Genomic DNA, 17,531 nt, shown 5'->3' with positions numbered 1-17,531 from the left:
CCCGGTAGCAGACCTGAAGCGGGAAGTGAACCCGGAAGCAGCGTTGGCATTTCCGGAAATGGCGGCGTGATGACGGAGCTGCAAAATTCGGGGCCTGCGGGCGGTAACGGGGCGAGCTCTCCCGGGCCCGGGGACAAACCCGGCAACAAATGGGTGCGGCTGAACGTGGGCGGAACCTACTTCATCAGCACCAAGCAAACGCTGTGCAGGGATCCCAAATCCTTCCTGTGTCGCCTGTGCCAGGAGGACCCGGACCTGGACTCGGATAAGGTAATGGCAGCCAATAATCGCGCCGTCTCCATGGCGACCAATAATCCCGCCGTCTCCATGACGACCAATAATCCTGCCGTCTCCATGGCGACCAATAATCCCGCTGTCTCCGTGGCTACCATTAATCCTACCGTCTCCATGACGACCAACAATCCCGCCGCCTCCATGGCGATCAATAATCCCGCCGTCTCCGTGGTGACCAATAATCCCGCCGTCTCCGTGGCGACCAATAATCCCACCGTCTCCATGACGACCAATAATCCCGCCGTCTCCATAGCGACCAATAATCCCACCGTCTCCATGACGACCAATAATCCCGCTGTCTCCGTGGCTACCAATAATCCCGCTGTCTCCATAGCGACCAATAATCCCACCGTCTCCATGGCGATCAATAATCCCGCTGTCTCCGTGGCTACCAATAATCCCGCCGTCTCCGTGGCGATCAATAATCCCGCCGCCTCCATGGCGATCAATAATCCCGCCGTCTCCGTGGCGACCAATAATCCCGCCGTCTCCATGACGACCAATAATCCCGCCGTCTCCATGACGACCAATAATCCCACCGTCTCCATGGCGATCAATAATCCCACCATCTCCATGACAACCAATAATCTCACCTGTCTCCATGGTGACCAATAATCTCACCTGTCTCCATGGTGACCAATAATGCACCCGTTTCCATGATAACCAATGAATTCTCTCGTCTCTGGTCACAAATAATCCCAATCGCCTCCATGGCAATTAATAATCTCATCCATTTCCCCTCCCCTCGCTCTGGTGTCGAACAATCTCGTTTCTCTCTGGCGATGCCGAATAATCCGTACTGTCTCCATGGTGATCGGTGATCCCACCCATCTCCATGGTTAGTGGTGATCATTATGGTGACCGGTGATTCTGCCATCCATGATAATTGCTTTGATTCCCTCTCGCCCCTCTACATGGTGATCCAGAACATTACCATAGTCATCGGAAAATCTAGATATCCACAATAACAGACTGATCAATTATCCATTTGTTCAATGATGCATTGATTAAGAATGTTTTCCCAGTACCAGACTGATCAATAACCTAATCAGTCAATCCTGGATTGATTAATAACCCACTTGCTCAGCACCAGACTCTTAGTATAGTTAATTTGATTAACAAACCAATCTTATAATTACCAAATAACATCAGAATAAGGACAGCTCATCCAGGCCATAGCCCAATTGTTAGGCCCAGGACCCAGTCAGACCAGACTCTGCCGTTATTCTCTTTGTTTGAAGAGCTTCTGTTAAACGGCAGCCTGCAGCATCATTTTAAATGTTCTTGAATGTGAACTACTTTTACAGCCCACGTTGAAGATAGCATCAAGGTTGAAAAATTAAAAGAAATGTTGATTGAGTGATGCCAAACTAAAGTTTTAAAACCCAGTAATGTGGAGAAGGAAGGCGAGGAACGGCATTGTTTACGGGTGCCGAGCTAGAGTATGACAAAGAGCAGTTGATTTTAAGATAGTATGCAGGGAGAAGGAGTGTTCAGGATGGGGTGTTTGGAAGGAAAGATTGCAGGAGCAATAGTATGAATAAAGTAGCGAGAGACAAGAAAGGTTGTGATACACAAAAAGGTAAGAGAGGGATAAGAATATAATAGCAGCAGGAGTAGGCCATAGGGCACCACAAGCCTGCTCCGCCATTCAATAAGGTCATGGCTGAATTTCTACATCTACTCCACTTTCCCGCCCTATCCCCATATACCTTGATTCCTTTAGTGCCCAAAAATCTGTCGATCCCAGTCTTGAATATACTCATCGACTGAGCATCCACAGCCACCTGGAGTAGAAAATGCCAAAGATATTGTAAACATAGAAACATAGAAAATAGGTGCAGGAGTAGACCATTTGGCCCATCGAGCCTGTACCACCATTTGATAAGATCATGGCTGATCATTCCCTCAGTACTCCTTTCCTGCTTTCTCTCCATACCCCTTGATCCCTTTAGCCGTAAGGGCCATATCCAACTCCCTCTTGAATATATCCAATGAACTGGCATCAACAACTCTCTGCAGTAGGGAATTCCACAGGTTAACAACTCTCTGAGTGAAGAAATTTCTCCTGATCCCGGTCCTAAATGGCTTACCCCTTATCTTTAGACTGTGTCCCCTGGTTCTGGACTTCCCCAACATCGGGAGCATTCTTCCTGCATCTAACCTGTCCAGTCCCATCAGAATTTTATATGTTTCTATGAGATCCCCTCTCATCCTTCTAAACTCCAGTGAATAAAGGCTCAGTCGATCCAGTCTCTCCTCATATGTTAGTCCAGCCATCCCGGGAATCAGTCTGGTGAACCTTCGCTGCACTCCCTCAATAGCAAGAATGTCCTTCCTCAGATTAGGAGACCAAAACTGAACACAATATTCCAGGTGAGGCCTCACCAAGGTTCTGTACAACTGCAGTAAGACCTCCCTGCTCCTATACTCAAATCCCCTAGCTATAAAGGCCAGCGTACCATTTGCTGCCTTCACCGCCTGCTGTACCTGCATGCCAGCTTTCAATGACTGATGTACCATGACACCCAGGTCTCGTTGCACCTCCCCTTTTCCTAATCTGCCGCCATTCAGATAATATTCTGCCTTTGTGTTTTTGCCCCCAAAGTGGATAACCTCACATTTATCTACATTATAATGCATCTGCCATGCATTTGCCCATTCACCTAACCTGTCCAAGTCACTGCAGCCTCTTAGCGTCCTCTTCACAGCTCACACTGCCACCCAGTTTAGTGTCATCTGCAAACTTGGGAGATATTACACTCAATTCCTTCATCCAAATCATTAATGTATATTGTAAATAGCTGGGGTCCCAGCATTGAGCCTTGCGGCACCCCACTAGTCACTGCCTTCCATTCTGAAAAGGACCCATTTATCCCAGATCCCTGCTTCCTGTCTGCCAACCAGTTCTCTATCCACGTCAGTACATTACCCCCAATACCATGTGCTTTAATTTTGCACACCAATCTCTTGTGTGGAACCTTGTCAAAAGTCTTTTGAAAGTCCAAATACACCACATCCACTGGTTTTCCCTTATCCACTCTACTAGTTACATCCTCTAAAATTCTAGATTTGTCAAGCATGATTTCCCTTTCATAAATCCATGCTAACTTGGACCGATTCTATCACTGCTTTTCAAATGTGCTGTTATTTCATCTTTAATAATTGATTCCAACATTTTCCCCATCACTGATGTCAGGCTATAATTACCCATTTTCTCTCTCCCTCCTTTCTTAAAAAGTGGTGTTACATTAGCTACTCTCCACTCCATAGGAACTGATCTAGAGTCGATAGACTGTTGGAAAATGATCACCAATATATCCACTATTTCTAGGGCCACTTCCCTAAGTACTCTGGGATGCAGACTATTAAGCCCCAGGGATTTATCGGCCTTTAATCCCATCAATTTCCTTAACACAATTTCCCGCCTAATAAGGATATCCTTCAGTTCATCCTTCTCACTAGATCCTCGTTCCCCTAGTACTTCAGGAAGGTTATTTGTGTCTTCCTTCGTGAAGACAGAACCAAAGTATTTGTTCAACTGGCCTGCCATTTCTTTGTTCCCCATTATAAATTCACCTGAATCTGACTGCAAGGGACCTACGTTTGTCTTCACTAATCTTTTTCTCTTCACATATCTATAGAAGCTTTTGCAGTCAGTTTTTATATTCCTCTCATACTCTATTTTCCCCATTGTCCTCCTCTGCTGAATTCTACATTTCTCCCAGTCCTCAGGTTTGCTGCTTTTTCTGACCAATTTATATGCCTCTTCCTTGGATTTAACACTATCCTTAATTTCCCTTGTTAGCCACGGTTGAGCCACCTTCCCCGTTTTATTTTTACTCCAGACAGGGATGTACAGTTGTTGAAGTTCATCCATGCGATCTTTAAATGTTTGCCATTGCCTATCCACCGTCAACCCTTTACGTATCATTTGCCAGTCTATTCTAGCCAATTCACGCCTCATACCATCGAAGTTACCTTTCCTTAAGTTCAGGACTCTAGTCTCTGAATTAACTGTTTCATTCTCTATAGTAATAAAGAATTCTACCATATTATGGTCACTCTTCCCCAAGGGGCTTTGCATGACAAGATTGCTAATTTGTCCTTTCTCATTACACATCACCCAGTCTAGGATGACCAGCCCTCTAGTTGGTTCCTCGACATATTGGTCTAGAAAACCATCCCTAATACACTCCAGGAAATCCTCCTCCACCGCATTGCTACCAGTTTGGTTAGCCCAATCTATATGTAGATTAAAGTCGCCCATGATAACTGCTGTACCTTTATTGCATGCATCCCTAATTTCTTGTTTGATGCTGTCCCCAACCTCTCTACTATTATTTGGTGGACTGTACACAACTCCCACTAGCGTTTTCTGCCCTTTGGTATTGCGCAGCTCCACCCATACCGATTCCACATCATCCAAGCTAATGTCCTTCCTTATTATTGCGTTAATTTCCTCTTTAATCAGCAATGCTATCCCACATCCTTTTCCTTTCTGTCTATCCTTCCTGAATGTTGAATACCCCTGGATGTTGACTTCCCAGCCTTGGTCACCCTGGAGCCATGTCTCCGTGATGCCAATTGTTGAAGTTGAAACATAAGAATTGACAGACTTAAAAAAGCCACGGTTCATCTAGTTCACCTTCTACCATCCCGGTAGTCACATGATACAACGATAATGGAGTTGTTGATCAATCACAGCAATCGATGTCCATCAATGAGTCTCCAACAGACCCAGACATGAGGCGAGGAAACCCCAGGGGTGGAGAGCTTTGGGAACCATAGGGCCAAAGTCCCCTCTTCCTCCCAAGCACGCTACACTCACCACACGTCATGTCTCAAATCATTCACACACTGCATCCCAAAATGTTATTTTCTGAAAGAAATCTATCATGCTTGCATTTGGACATCAAGCTGATCTTGCTTCCTGTCCGGGAATGAGAGAGCTGTTAGCGGAGTCTACACAGGTTGGGAGCAGGACTCGGGTCTGCACAGAATTACGCTCTGAGAATTGCGGAGGGAAAGAAAGGAGAAATAGCTTGCATTCATACAACACCTTTCACATCCTCAGGGTTCGCAAATCACTTCACAACCATTGAATTACTTCCAAGTGTAGCCGCAGTTATTACACAGACAAAAACGGCAGCCAAACATTCACAGCAAGGTCACGCCAACAGCGCCTGAGTTTAATGACGGGTTTATCTGTTTTTGGTCAGGACAGTGGAAGATTTCCCCTTCCTCTTCTTAGAGAAGTGCCCTGGGATGTTTTACATCCACTTGAGAGGGCAAGTGGGGCCTTGGTTTAACATTTCATTTAAAAGACGGCATCTCCGACAGTGCTGCCGCGTCAGAATGGATTATGGGCTTAAGTCCCTGGTGTGGAGCTTGAAACATTCTGACTCATAGGCAATATAAGGCAACAAGATTTTCATTGCCTCGTTGAGGGGCCTGGAGGAGACCAAGAGATAGTGATGCAGAAATCACCTAATGGGGTGAATGTCACTCTGTTGTGTTTATGGGCCTGAAGAGAAATAAATCTGTGCAGTGTCCATCCAGAACACGTTTCAGATGACAACAGTGTCCAATATTTAGCACTAAATTGATAGTATCACTCAGTCCATAGATATTGGATGTTAGACGGGAACAGTAGGACACTAATATGGAAGGAGCTTTACTCTGTATCCCACCCATGCTGTACCTGCCCTGGGAGTGTTTGATGGGACAGTGTAGAGGGAGCTTTACTCTGTATCTAACCCCGTGCTGTACCTGCCCTGGGAGTGTTTGATGGAACAGTGTAGAGGGAGCTTTACTCTGTATCTAACCCGTGCTGTACCTGCCCTGGGAGCGTTTCATGGGACAGTGCAGAGGGAGCTTTACTCTGTATCTAACCCGTGCTGTACCTGCCCTGGGAGCGTTTCATGGGACAGTGCAGAGGGAGCTTTACCTAGGAGTGCTCCAAACAGACACTTGAAATGGAAAGTGTTCCATTCCTCACCTTGATGAGAAGAAAATGGAACTGAATGTCTACTCATTAAGGCAATCAATAGATGGTATAGTGACAGACCTGTACCCACCAGTACTGTATGCCAGTTTTATACAGTGACAGACCTGTAGCCACCAGTACTGTACCCTCAGTGTTATACAGTGACAGACCTGTACCCACCAGTACTGTACAAGTCTTCTACCGTGACAGACCTGTCCCCACCAGTCCTGCATCCCAGTGTTATACAGTGACAGACCTGTACTCACCAGTACTGTACCCCAATGTTGTACAGTGACAAATCTGTACCCATCAGTACTGTACCCCAGTGTTATACAGTGACAGACCTGTACCCACCAGTAATATACCCCAGTGTTATATATATCAATTGCTCTCTCCATACACAACCCATGTATTTAAGGTAGGGGCTATAATTGTACTCCTGGTGTTTTTCACAGTTGAAGATGAGAATGGTTCACTGACTCATCACTGCACCACGTTCAGAGCTCAGCTTTGGATCCATATTGTCGTTTATTCTGTGTTCCGTTTTCTCTCTGTGTTTTGCAGGATGAAACTGGTGCCTATCTTATAGACCGAGACCCGAGTTACTTTGGCCCGATCCTCAACTACCTGCGACATGGCAAGCTGATCATTAACAAGGACTTGGCAGAGGAGGGTGAGAGCTGAGAACCCGCTGACATATAATCTGACGCAGGCTGGCATTAGAACATTGACAGGGAGGTTGGCTGGACATGGCAAGGAAAGTAACCCAGACATTGGTGAGAATGTGTGAGACCTTCGAGACTGACCGGGACCTAGATTGGGACATTAGCCCTTTGGTGGGTTAGATCATCGAGGTGACAGTGACTACATTAGTACAGTTGGGTTCCTAGCCAGGCTTGATTTGTGGGTCCTACATTAGTGTTTAGTGACTAAGAAGTTACATTTCTTTAACTCCTTTTACGGCCTCAGGACATTCCAAAGCGCTCTACAGCATACAGGGTACTTTAGAAGTGTATTTACTGTTGTAATGTAGGGAAATGTGGCAACCAATTTGTGCACAGCAAGCTCTCAAACAATGAGATCATGATCAGATCATCTGGTTTAGTAAGGTTGGTCGGGCACGGTGTGAGGTCAGAGGTCGGGTGCGGAGTGAGGTCGAGCATTGAGTACACTGAGGAAGTATAAAGAAAGACTTGCATTCATAAAGCATCTTTCACCACCACCGGACGTCCCAAAACGCTTTACAGCCAATTAAGTACTTTTTGGAGTGTAGTCACTGTTGTAATGTGGGAAACGCGGCAGCCAATTTGTGCATAGCAAGCTCCCACAAACAGCACTGTGATAATGACCAGATGATCAGTTTTTATTATGTTGATTGAGGGATAAATATTGGCCAGGACACCGGTGATAACTCCCCTGCTCTTCTTCAAAATAGTGCCATTGGATCTTTTACACCCACCTGAGAGAGAGCAGGCAGGGCCTCGGTTTAACGCCTCATCCAAAAGACGCCAACTCCGACAGTGCAGCACTCCCTCAGTACTGCACTGGGAGTGTCAGTCTAGATTTTTGTGCTCAAGTCTCTAGAGTGGTGCTTGAACCCACAACCTTCTGACCCACTAAGCCACGGTTGAAGCTGAATTTGCTACTTTGAAACCTCTTTGATTCATAAATTTATCTGTAATGACGAAATTCAGAAGCATACTGTGAAACACAATGAGTTACAAGCATTCTTCAAATTAAGGCCCGAGTCTGTATTCTGTGGTAAGTTAACACACCAGCAGCAACCTTCCCTGTGAGACCTTTCCTTTTTTGAGCCCAAATTACTCGTGTATTTTTATTGGGAAGCCCAGATGTAGAGTACGTGCCCACAGTGCAGGGAGCCAGCCAGGCCTGAGCAGGGCAGAATGTGAGGTAAATGCAAGGGTATCCAAGCTTTCTGTCTTCGAGGCTGGTTAGATGTGTACCGTGGATCCTTAGGCAGTATAGGTCGGAGGTTTCTGCTCCAGTGCTAGCCAGCCTGCAATGCTTTGCCCATGAAGTTAAATGAATGGAGAATATTGCAAAATGGGGAAAACTCAAGTTTAAATACACATTCCCTTGACTTTGCATCTGTCGCAAGTTCCTGGCACACCCAGATCTTGGTGTTGCGATTTAAGGTCTCCCCACCAGTGAGGCAACATCGCTGGCTACAGCCTGTTCACCCACAAATTTCAAACAGGCTGGCAGACTGCCAACATAGGTCCCAGTAGCGCTGATCAGCCTGAGGTTAGAGGGTCAGATTTCCCTCGATCAGAAACCTCTGGGAAGCCAAGGGCCGGACATCTCTGCGCTGTGTGTGACGTTCAGTTGTCTGGATGTCCGCGGCGGGGTCGAGCTGGGTAAAACTGCCCTCTGGGTAGAATTTCCTGCTTGAGGCAGTGTTTGAGCTGATGCCGAGTGGTCACTGGGCGTGTAATTCTATTGTCGGGGGGGCCCATGGCCCGGGGAAGTCGGGGGCCCGTGGCCCGGGGGAGTTGGGAGGGGGCCTTGGCCCGGGGGAGTCGGGGGGGGCCTGTTGCCCGAGGGAGTCGGGGAACCAGGGGAGTCGGGGCCCGGGGGGATCGGGGGCCCGTGGCCCGGGGGAGTTAGGCCGTGCCTGGGGGTGTCGGGACATGGCCGACTGCTCTCTAATTCCTGCTGTTGTTATTCTAGGGGTGCTGGAGGAGGCGGAGTTCTATAACATTGCGTTACTTGTTCGATTGGTCAAGGAACGCATTCGGGACCTGGAGAATAGGACCTCACAGGTGAGCCCCTGTCCAGCATTGGCTGTTTGCTCATTTATTTCATTGGAAACCGGGTGCCTAAAGTCTGGGCTTCTAACAATGCTTGAAAACCAGTCTACATTCACACCACACATGGGTAGAGGGCAAACATGGGGATTACCTGAGTGTGTGACACACATTACAGACCCCAGGGCATTGGGGTGAGGTTAGGGAACGGGAATTGAAAAAATAATTGATATAATTGAAGCCCTCACCCATGCCTTTGTTACCTCTAGACTTGACTATTCCAGCGCTCTCCTGGCTGGCCTCTCACTTTCTGCCCTCGGTAAACTTGGATCATTCAAAACTCTGCTGCTCGTGTCCTAACTTGCACAAAGTCCCGCTCACCCATCACCAATATTCGCACTCATTTTTTTTCTGTGCGTGGCCCCTTTAACTTTGCTGCATTTGCGCAGAATCCTTTCCAGCAGCAACAGCTGGTGAGCGGCCTCCCGCTCGATGCACACTTGCACACCTTTAGGGGAACGTTGCCCATCACCCCTGTGCTCGCTGACCTACATTGGCTCCCAGTCCAGCAACACCTCAATTTTAAAATTCCCATCCAAGTTTTCAAATCCCTCCATGGCCCTCGCCCCTCCCTCCAGCCCTACTAACCTCCAATCTCTGCGCTCCTCCAATTTTGGCCTCTTGTGCATCCCCAATTTTAATTGCTCCACCATTGGCAGCCGTGCCTGTAGCTGCCTGGGCCCTAAGTTCTGGACAAATAACATTTGCGCTACACAAGTGCCAGGCAATGACCATCTCCAACAAGCGAGAGTCTAACCACCTCCTCTTGACATTCAATGGCATTACCATCGCCGAATCCCCCACCATCAGCATTGTGGGATTCACCATTGACCAGAAACTTAACTGGACCAGCCACATAAATACTGTGGCTACAAGAGCAGGTCAGAGGCTGGGTGTTCTGCGGCGAGTGTCTCACCTCCTGCCTCCCCAAAGCCTTTCCACCATCTACAAGGCACAAGTCAGGAGTGTGATGGAATACTCTCCATTTGTCTGGATGAGTGCAGCTCCAACAATACTCAAGAAGCTCGACACCATTCAGGACAAAGCAGCCCGTTTGATTGACACCCCATCCACCACCTTCAACATTCACTCCCTCCACCACTGGCGCACCATGGCTGCAGTGTGTACCATCTACAAGATGCACTGCAGCAACTCGCCAAGGCTTCTTCGGCAGCACCTCCCAAACCCGCGACCTCTACCACCTAGAAGGACAAGGGCAGCAGGCACATGGGAACACCACCACCTCCACGTTCCCCTTCAAGTCACACACCATCCTGACTTGGAAATATATCAGCCGTTCCTTCATCGTTTCTGGGTCAAAATCCTGGAACTCCCTCCCTAACAGCACCGTGGGAGCACCTTCACCACACGGACTGCAGCGGTTCAAGAAGTCAGCTCACCACCACCTTCTCAAGGGCAATTAGGGATGGGCAATAAATGCTGGCCTTGCCAGCGACGCCCACATCCCGAGAATGAATTTTTAAAAACCCAGCATGAGATCAGCTAACTGAGCACAGACAGAAATCATACCTGGCACCACCTTGTCTGCCTCAAAGTAAGAACTAGCATGTGAACTTGTCCAATGTTGTGATGAGGGTAAGTCTCAGTGTTTGTGTCTGACTGTTTTACACATCAATGAGAATGACCATTTAAGTGTGTATAACGGTGTGACGTCCACTCTGCAGGGTCCTGTTAAACATGTTTACCGCGTCCTGCAGTGTCAGGAGGAGGAACTCACCCAGATGGTTTCTACGATGTCGGACGGTTGGAAATTTGAGCAGGTACCACCTCCGTTTTCAGTCATCGTTAACTCGGGATCTGCCGTATTGGCTGGGTAGCTCATTGAAACCATGTGTGCAACCACAAGTGAGAGGGTACATTGAAGCTAACACTGGGAATTGGAATCGCGGAGGGTATTTACACTGAGGGGAGCTGTTATCAAGGAGTTGGGATTCTAAGGGCCACAGACAGACTTGAACAGTAATAAATGGAGATTAACACAAACCCTAACCAGGCTAAAGCACAGAAGAGGAACAATAAGCAGTCAGAATGGACTATTTGACAGAGTGTGGGGAATGTCTGCCCAGGGAGACAGCGGAAGGGGGACAGAGTCGGCAAATTCAAGAGGAAATGGAATAGTATTTTGGTGAAAGAGGCAGTTGAGGGCTATGAGAGATAGAGTGTGGGCTGGATTTGTTTGAACTGTTGGGGAGGACAACTTCTGTGGTCCTCTAGATCCTGCGTTATGTAGGGTGGGAGTTGCTCTATATCCTGCATTATGTAGGGTGAGAGTTGCTCTATATCCTGCGTTATGTAGGGTGGGAGTTGCTCTATATCCTGTATTATGTAGGGTAGGAGTTGCTCTATATCCTGCATTATGTAGGGTGGGAGTTGCTCTATATCCTGCATTATGTAGGGTGGGAGCTGCTCTATATCCTGCGTTGTGTAGGGGGTGAGTTGCCCATGTCACTCCGTAGGCCCCTATAACTGGTCTTCATATAAACCTTTAAATAATGTTCTGTGCCAGTTTGATTGCTGTAAGGAGAAGATGACTGTATTGGAGTGCAGTCGGGGAATGTGATATTAGCATACAGGTGTGCTTGTGAGAAATTCCTCCCAGCTACCATTTTAATAAAATGGATTTGTTTATATTAAAGAGGGTTAAGTGTGTCAGAAGAGTAGATTTGAACAGTCTTACCCACGCATAGTAACTACGGAGTGAATCACGCTGTGTGGGCAGATTAGGCGGTGGCATGCTAATAGATAGCAGCATTTCACCAGTTTGTTGCAGCGTGAGTTAGATTCCACGTTGCAGGGATAAGATCCATCCCGACGCCATCCACAGGCAGCGTGTTGTAGAAGGTGTGGCTTTGTGTTACACACCAGCTGGTTGGGAACAATGTTTGATCCACTAGAACCACGACCATTTCCATGGGCCGATTTTGAAATGCTCCCTTTAGAATCTGCGCCCTCTGTGGGAGGAGTTCCACTGAGCAGGGGCACGAGATATAATCAGAAATTCAGAAGTAATCTGTTTCTGATTTTCCTATAGTGACCAGACGGTGGTTCTCCCTTTGTGTGGTGTACCTAGTTTGGAAGGAGACTCGACACTTCTAAATTTATGGACTGGATTTTTTGATTTTCTGTTCTCGGGGCGATAATGGCGGTGGGGCGGGAAAGCTAGCGGCAAGGAATAGTTTGCGCTTTATTTAAGTTTGGGCAGCTGGGCGTTGTACACCTCTCTGGGCGCAAGGAAGGGAAACTCCCGAACTAAAGAGCCGGGCTGGGAGTGCTCCGAGAAAGCGCATTTCTGGGCAGACGGGTCAGGCAAGAGTCAAAACTCGAGCCGTTGTCGCAACCAGGGGTGTTTTACACCCGGCACAGCTCTTCCAGGCGGTGCTACTCAGCGCTGTCGCAAAACCTGACCGGAGGATCGCGACAGGGCACTGGAGATCTCACCGCCGCCTTTCGAGCCGCTCCGCGGCGAAATCCTGAGCACAAAGGACCGGGAAATCCAGCCCTACCTGTTGCGGTCCTTCTGGTATCTCTGCAACACAAAATCATAGTTCCCAATATCATTTGCTGTCGTATTGGATGTGCAGGGCTTTAGTAACACAAGCAGACTTTGTGGGCTACTTTGGTATTGGATCATGCATTCAGTTTAACGTCTCAACTGAAAGACGGCACCTCCGACAGTGCAGTACTCCCTCGGTTCTGCACTGGGAGAGTTGGCCTGGATTTTGTGTTCAAATCTCTGGATCTCGAGGGATCGAGTAGATCTCAAGGCTGCTGTGTCTGTTAATCTCTCCCACTCGGATGGTTGCAGTATCTGATTACCTGGGAGCGGAAACTGTCTTCCTGTGGAAGGCTGTAAGAAAGGTCTGTGTAATTTTACCTGGTGCCCCAGTGTGTGTGTGCTACTGCTAATTTAAATTGTGCCCTTCTATCTCAGCTCATTAGCATCGGATCCTCCTACAACTACGGCAACGAAGATCAGGCTGAATTCCTCTGCGTCGTCTCCAGGGAGCTGAATAACTCAACAAATGGAATCGTCATAGAGCCAAGTGAAAAAGCCAAGGTACCGCTCTGTCCCTCCTTTCACCTCTTGTTCTCTCTCACCTACTTGCTCTCGCTGTCACAAGACATGTCAACCTCATGCAGTCAAGTTGAGATATTCTTTGTGTTTCGTTCTTACTGCTCAGAATGTAGAACATAAGAAATAGGAGCAGGAGCTGGCCATACGGCTCCTCGAGCCTGCTCCGCCCTTCAATAAGATCATGGCTGATCATCGACCTCAACTCCACTTTCCCGCCCGATCTCCATATCCCTTGATTCCCCTCGTCCCCAAAAATCTATCACTCTCAGCCTTGAATATATTCAGAGACTCAGCATCCACAGCCCACTGGGTCAGAGAATTCCAAAGATTCACAACCCCCTCAGTGAAGAAATTCCTCCTCATCTCTGTCTTAAGTGGTCAACCCTTTATCCTGTTCCCCCTGGTTCTAGACACTCCAGCCAGGGGGAAACAACCTCTCAGCATCTACCCCGTTAATCCCCTTCAGAATCTTAAGTTTCAATGAGATCACCTCTCATTCTTCTAAACTCCAGAGAGTACAGGCCCATTCTAAACAATTCTCATCATAAGGAACATACGAATATGAAGACGATTAGATGCAATCCTGGAGAGTAGGGATCGGGGGATATTTTGGCACAGTTGGGTTTGTTTGACCGACTGACTTTTTCTAATTCCTTAAAAACGCCTAATGATCTTGTCTCCCAATTTGTATTTTTTGGAAACACAGATCCTGCAAGAGCGAGGCTCGAGAATGTGACCTTACTGGATCGGAATTGCTGTTTACATTCCTTACCTTGAAGAGGGATCCTCCACTTGCTGGGGACACCAAACCTTTGCCATACTCTGATGCCGGACTCGACACTTTCAGCTCACCCGGGCCTCCTCGATCAGTGGGGCTCGTTTTACTGAAGAACTCAACCTCTCTGCCTTTCACTTGAAGCCTACGAGAGGTTCACGGCACGTCTCTCGAGAATTAGTTGTAAACGCTGCCAAATCTCCCCGTATCATTGTTTGTTGTTGTGCAATATATATACAGCCGACACGTTTAATTGCCTTTAACAGACCTGTGATGCTGCTCGTTCCTTGGCGACTGGGAAGCAGAGCCACAGTCATTGTATTGTCTGCTTTGTGAGAATTCCTTTCTGTTCTTCCTACGGAACATTGTGTGCATGGATTCCACTCAATGAATTCCGGGCGGGTTTTGGGGGGAGGGCAAGGATGCAGTATTGTAATTATTGAGTAAACACTTAATTCAGTAGAATTCCACAATTCTTGTTAATGTTTTTTTTCCCCCTCTTGCATTGGGTCACTGTACTTTTATGACAATGTGATGATTAAACCACTCAGTATTGTCACTAGGATTTCACTCTAGTATTGTGCTGTACGTGCAGAATTTACACACTGTGCCAATCAAACTGTGCAAAACACCAGCCATACAATTCTAGGTTGAGCCCTTCCAAACTTGGGTTTTACTGGAGAGAGAATTTTGAGCTGTATAACACTAGGGTACAGTACTGGTGACACATGTCTGTCACTGTATAACACTGGGGTACAGTACTGGTGGGTACAGGTCTGTCACGGTAGAAGACTGGTACAGTACTGGTGGGTACGGGTCTGTCACTGTATAACACTGAGGGTACATTACTGGTGGGTACAGGTCTGTCACTGTACCATCTATTGATTGCCTTAATGAGTAGACATTCAGTTCCATTTTCTTCTCATCAAGGTGAGGAATGGAACACTTTCCATTTCAAGTGTCTGTTTGGAGCACTCCTAGGTAAAGCTCCCTCTGCACTGTCCCATGAAACGCCCCCAGGGCAGGTACAGCACGGGTTAGATACAGAGTAAAGCTCCCTCTACACTGTTCCATCAAACACTCCCAGGGCAGGTACAGCACGGGGTTAGATACAGAGAATTTTGAGCTGTATAACACTGGGGTACAGTACTGGTGACACAAGTCTGTCACTGTATAACACACGGATACAGTACTGGTGGGTACAGGTCTGTCACTGAATAACACTGGGGTACAGTACTGGTGGGTACAGGTCTGTCACTGTATAACACTGGGGTACCGTAATAGTGGGTACAGGTCTGTCACTGTATAACACTGGGGTACAGTACTGGTGGGTACAGGTCTGTCACTGTATAACACTGGGATACAGTACTGGTGGGTACAGGTCTGTCACTGTATAACACTGGGGTACAGTACTGTAACACTGGGGTACGGTATTAGTGGTTACAGGTCTGTCACTGTATAACTGGGTTACAGTACTGGTGGGTACAAGTCTGTCACTGTATAACACTGGGCTACAGTACTGGTGGGTATAGGTGTGTCACTGTATAACACTGGGGTACAGTACTGGTGGGTACAAGTCTGTCACTGTATAACACTGGGCTACAGTACTGGTGGGTATAGGTGTGTCACTGTATAACACTGGGGTACAGTACTGGTGGGTACAAGTCTGTCACTGTATAACACTGGGCTACAGTACTGGTGGGTACAGGTCTGCCACTGTATAACACTGGGGTACAGTACTGGTGAGTACAGGTCTGTCACTGTATAACACTGAGGTACAGTACAGGTCTGTCACTATATAACACTTGGCTACAGTACTGGTGGGTATAGGTTTGTTACTGGTGGGAGTAATATGAGAGGATGAATTAAAAACATTGGACAAGATGTGTAACACACGAGTGTATCTTGCTAACTTATGTTCCTGTGTAATGCTGGTGCTGATACCCCTAACGAGCCCAGTGACTAAACACTTTATGTTACACTGGACAATGATTAAAGCATGTCATTGGCTGCGGACAGGACTTTGGGCTGTTCAGTATGTTCTGGTGTTTGGTTTATTATCAGGTTATTAAATGTCTCATTATTATTTGAAGCCTTAATGACATTTAAACAAATACCCAGGGAAGAGCCAAGCCCCCCCCCCCGGGCAGAGTCTGGGTACGGCTGGGGTTCCCCCCCTCGGGCAGGGTCTGGGTATGGCTGGGGTTTCTTCCCCCGCTCCCCCCCTCGGGCAGGGTCTGGGTACGGCTGGGGTCCCCCTCCCTCGGGCAGGGTCTGGGTACAGCTGGGGTCCCCTCCTGTCCCTCAGGCAGGGTCTAGGTATGGCTGGGGACCCCCTCCCCTCCCTCGGGCAGGGACTGGGTACGGCTGGAGTCCCTCCCCTCCCTCGGGCAGGGACTGGGTAAGGCTGGAGTCCCTCCCCTCCCTTGGGCAGGGTCTGGGTACAGCTGGGGTCCCCCTCCCCTCCCTCGGGCAGGGTCTAGGTACGGCTGGGGTCCCCCTCCCCTCCCTCGGGCAGGGACTGGGTAAGGCTGGAGTCCCTCCCCTCCCTCGGGCAGGGATTGGGTAAGGCTGGGGTCCCCTCCCGTCCCTCGGGCAGGGTCTGGGTACGGCTGGGGTCCCCCTCCCTCGGGCAGGGTCTGGGTAAGGCTGGGGTCCCCTCCCGTCCCTCGGGCAGGGTCTGGGTACGGCTGGGGTCCCCCTCCCTCGGGCAGGGACTGGGTAAGGCTGGAGTCCCTCCCCTCCCTCGGGCAGGGACTGGGTAAGGCTGGGGTGAGGTGTAAACCATACATCACAACGGGCACTAAAACTGCCCTCAGCAGGCCTTCCTGGTCACTTCTTTCTTTGCATCATTGTGGTTTGTGCTGGGCAGATTTCCTTCTTACTGAGCTTGGGTACAGTACGTAGTTGGAAATTGGGCCAGCAATTAATAAAATCTGCCTGATTTTCCTCTGGTACCTCATCAAAGGAGACAGTGAGCATCAGCAGGCAATTTTTGGCTTTTATCCTCGAGATGCAGTGCTGAGCCTAGTTGCAATACCTGTCCTTCCCCTCTCCCCAGTACCACCTCCATTGGTAACTAACTGATGGAAAGGCCCGGGTGAAACCTGTGACCTTTTGGCCTGTATGTCTCGGTGCGATTGAAAATGGTGCTTCTAGCCAGTAGGCGATGGTAAAAGAAAATACTTGGATTTATACGGCGCCTTTCACGACCACCAGACATCTATAAGCACTTTACAGCCAATGAAGTACTTTTTCTTTTGGAGTGTAGTTACTGTTATAATGTAGGAAATGCAGCAGCCAATTTGCGTACAAGCAAACTCCCACAAACAGCAATATGATTAATGACCAGATAATTGTTTTTTGTTATGTTGATTGAGGGATAAATATTGGCCAGGATACCGGGGATAACTCCCCTGCTCTCCTTCAAAATAGTGCCATGGGATCTTTTACATCCACTTGAGAGAGCAGACGGGGCTTTGGTTTAATGTCTCATCTGACAAATGGCACCTTCAACAATGCAGCACTCCCTCAGCACTGCACTGGAGT

The 17,531-nt window shown here is 48.1% G+C and overlaps 1 protein-coding gene across 1 annotated transcript; it reads left to right on the top strand.

The window, feature by feature from the left end:
- Positions 1-31: 31 nt before the first annotated feature.
- LOC139226583 (BTB/POZ domain-containing protein KCTD2-like) lies at positions 32-15,875 on the top strand. The gene is made up of 6 exons (XM_070857432.1): positions 32-270; positions 6,848-6,956; positions 8,975-9,066; positions 10,797-10,892; positions 13,064-13,189; positions 13,914-15,875. The coding sequence occupies exons 1-6, from the start codon at positions 70-72 to the stop codon at positions 13,941-13,943; spliced, it is 654 nt and encodes a 217-aa protein (XP_070713533.1). The 5' UTR covers positions 32-69; the 3' UTR covers positions 13,944-15,875.
- The last annotated feature ends 1,656 nt before the right edge of the window (positions 15,876-17,531 follow it).

This window comes from Pristiophorus japonicus, chromosome 16, assembly GCF_044704955.1.
Source record: "Pristiophorus japonicus isolate sPriJap1 chromosome 16, sPriJap1.hap1, whole genome shotgun sequence".
Classification (NCBI taxonomy): domain Eukaryota; kingdom Metazoa; phylum Chordata; class Chondrichthyes; family Pristiophoridae; genus Pristiophorus; species Pristiophorus japonicus.
Note: the sequence above shows the minus strand (reverse complement) of the source record. Positions and strands in the feature narration are given on the sequence as shown.

Bases quoted from the DNA above. Each gene is read 5' to 3' on its own strand.
- LOC139226583 (XM_070857432.1), top strand. From the start codon at position 70: ATGACGGAGCTGCAAAATTCGGGGCCTGCGGGCGGTAACGGGGCGAGC. The intron at 9,067-10,796 runs GTGAGCCCCTGT...TCCACTCTGCAG, and splicing joins TGGAGAATAGGACCTCACAG to GGTCCTGTTAAACATGTTTA. The intron at 13,190-13,913 runs GTACCGCTCTGT...TTGGAAACACAG, and splicing joins AGCCAAGTGAAAAAGCCAAG to ATCCTGCAAGAGCGAGGCTC.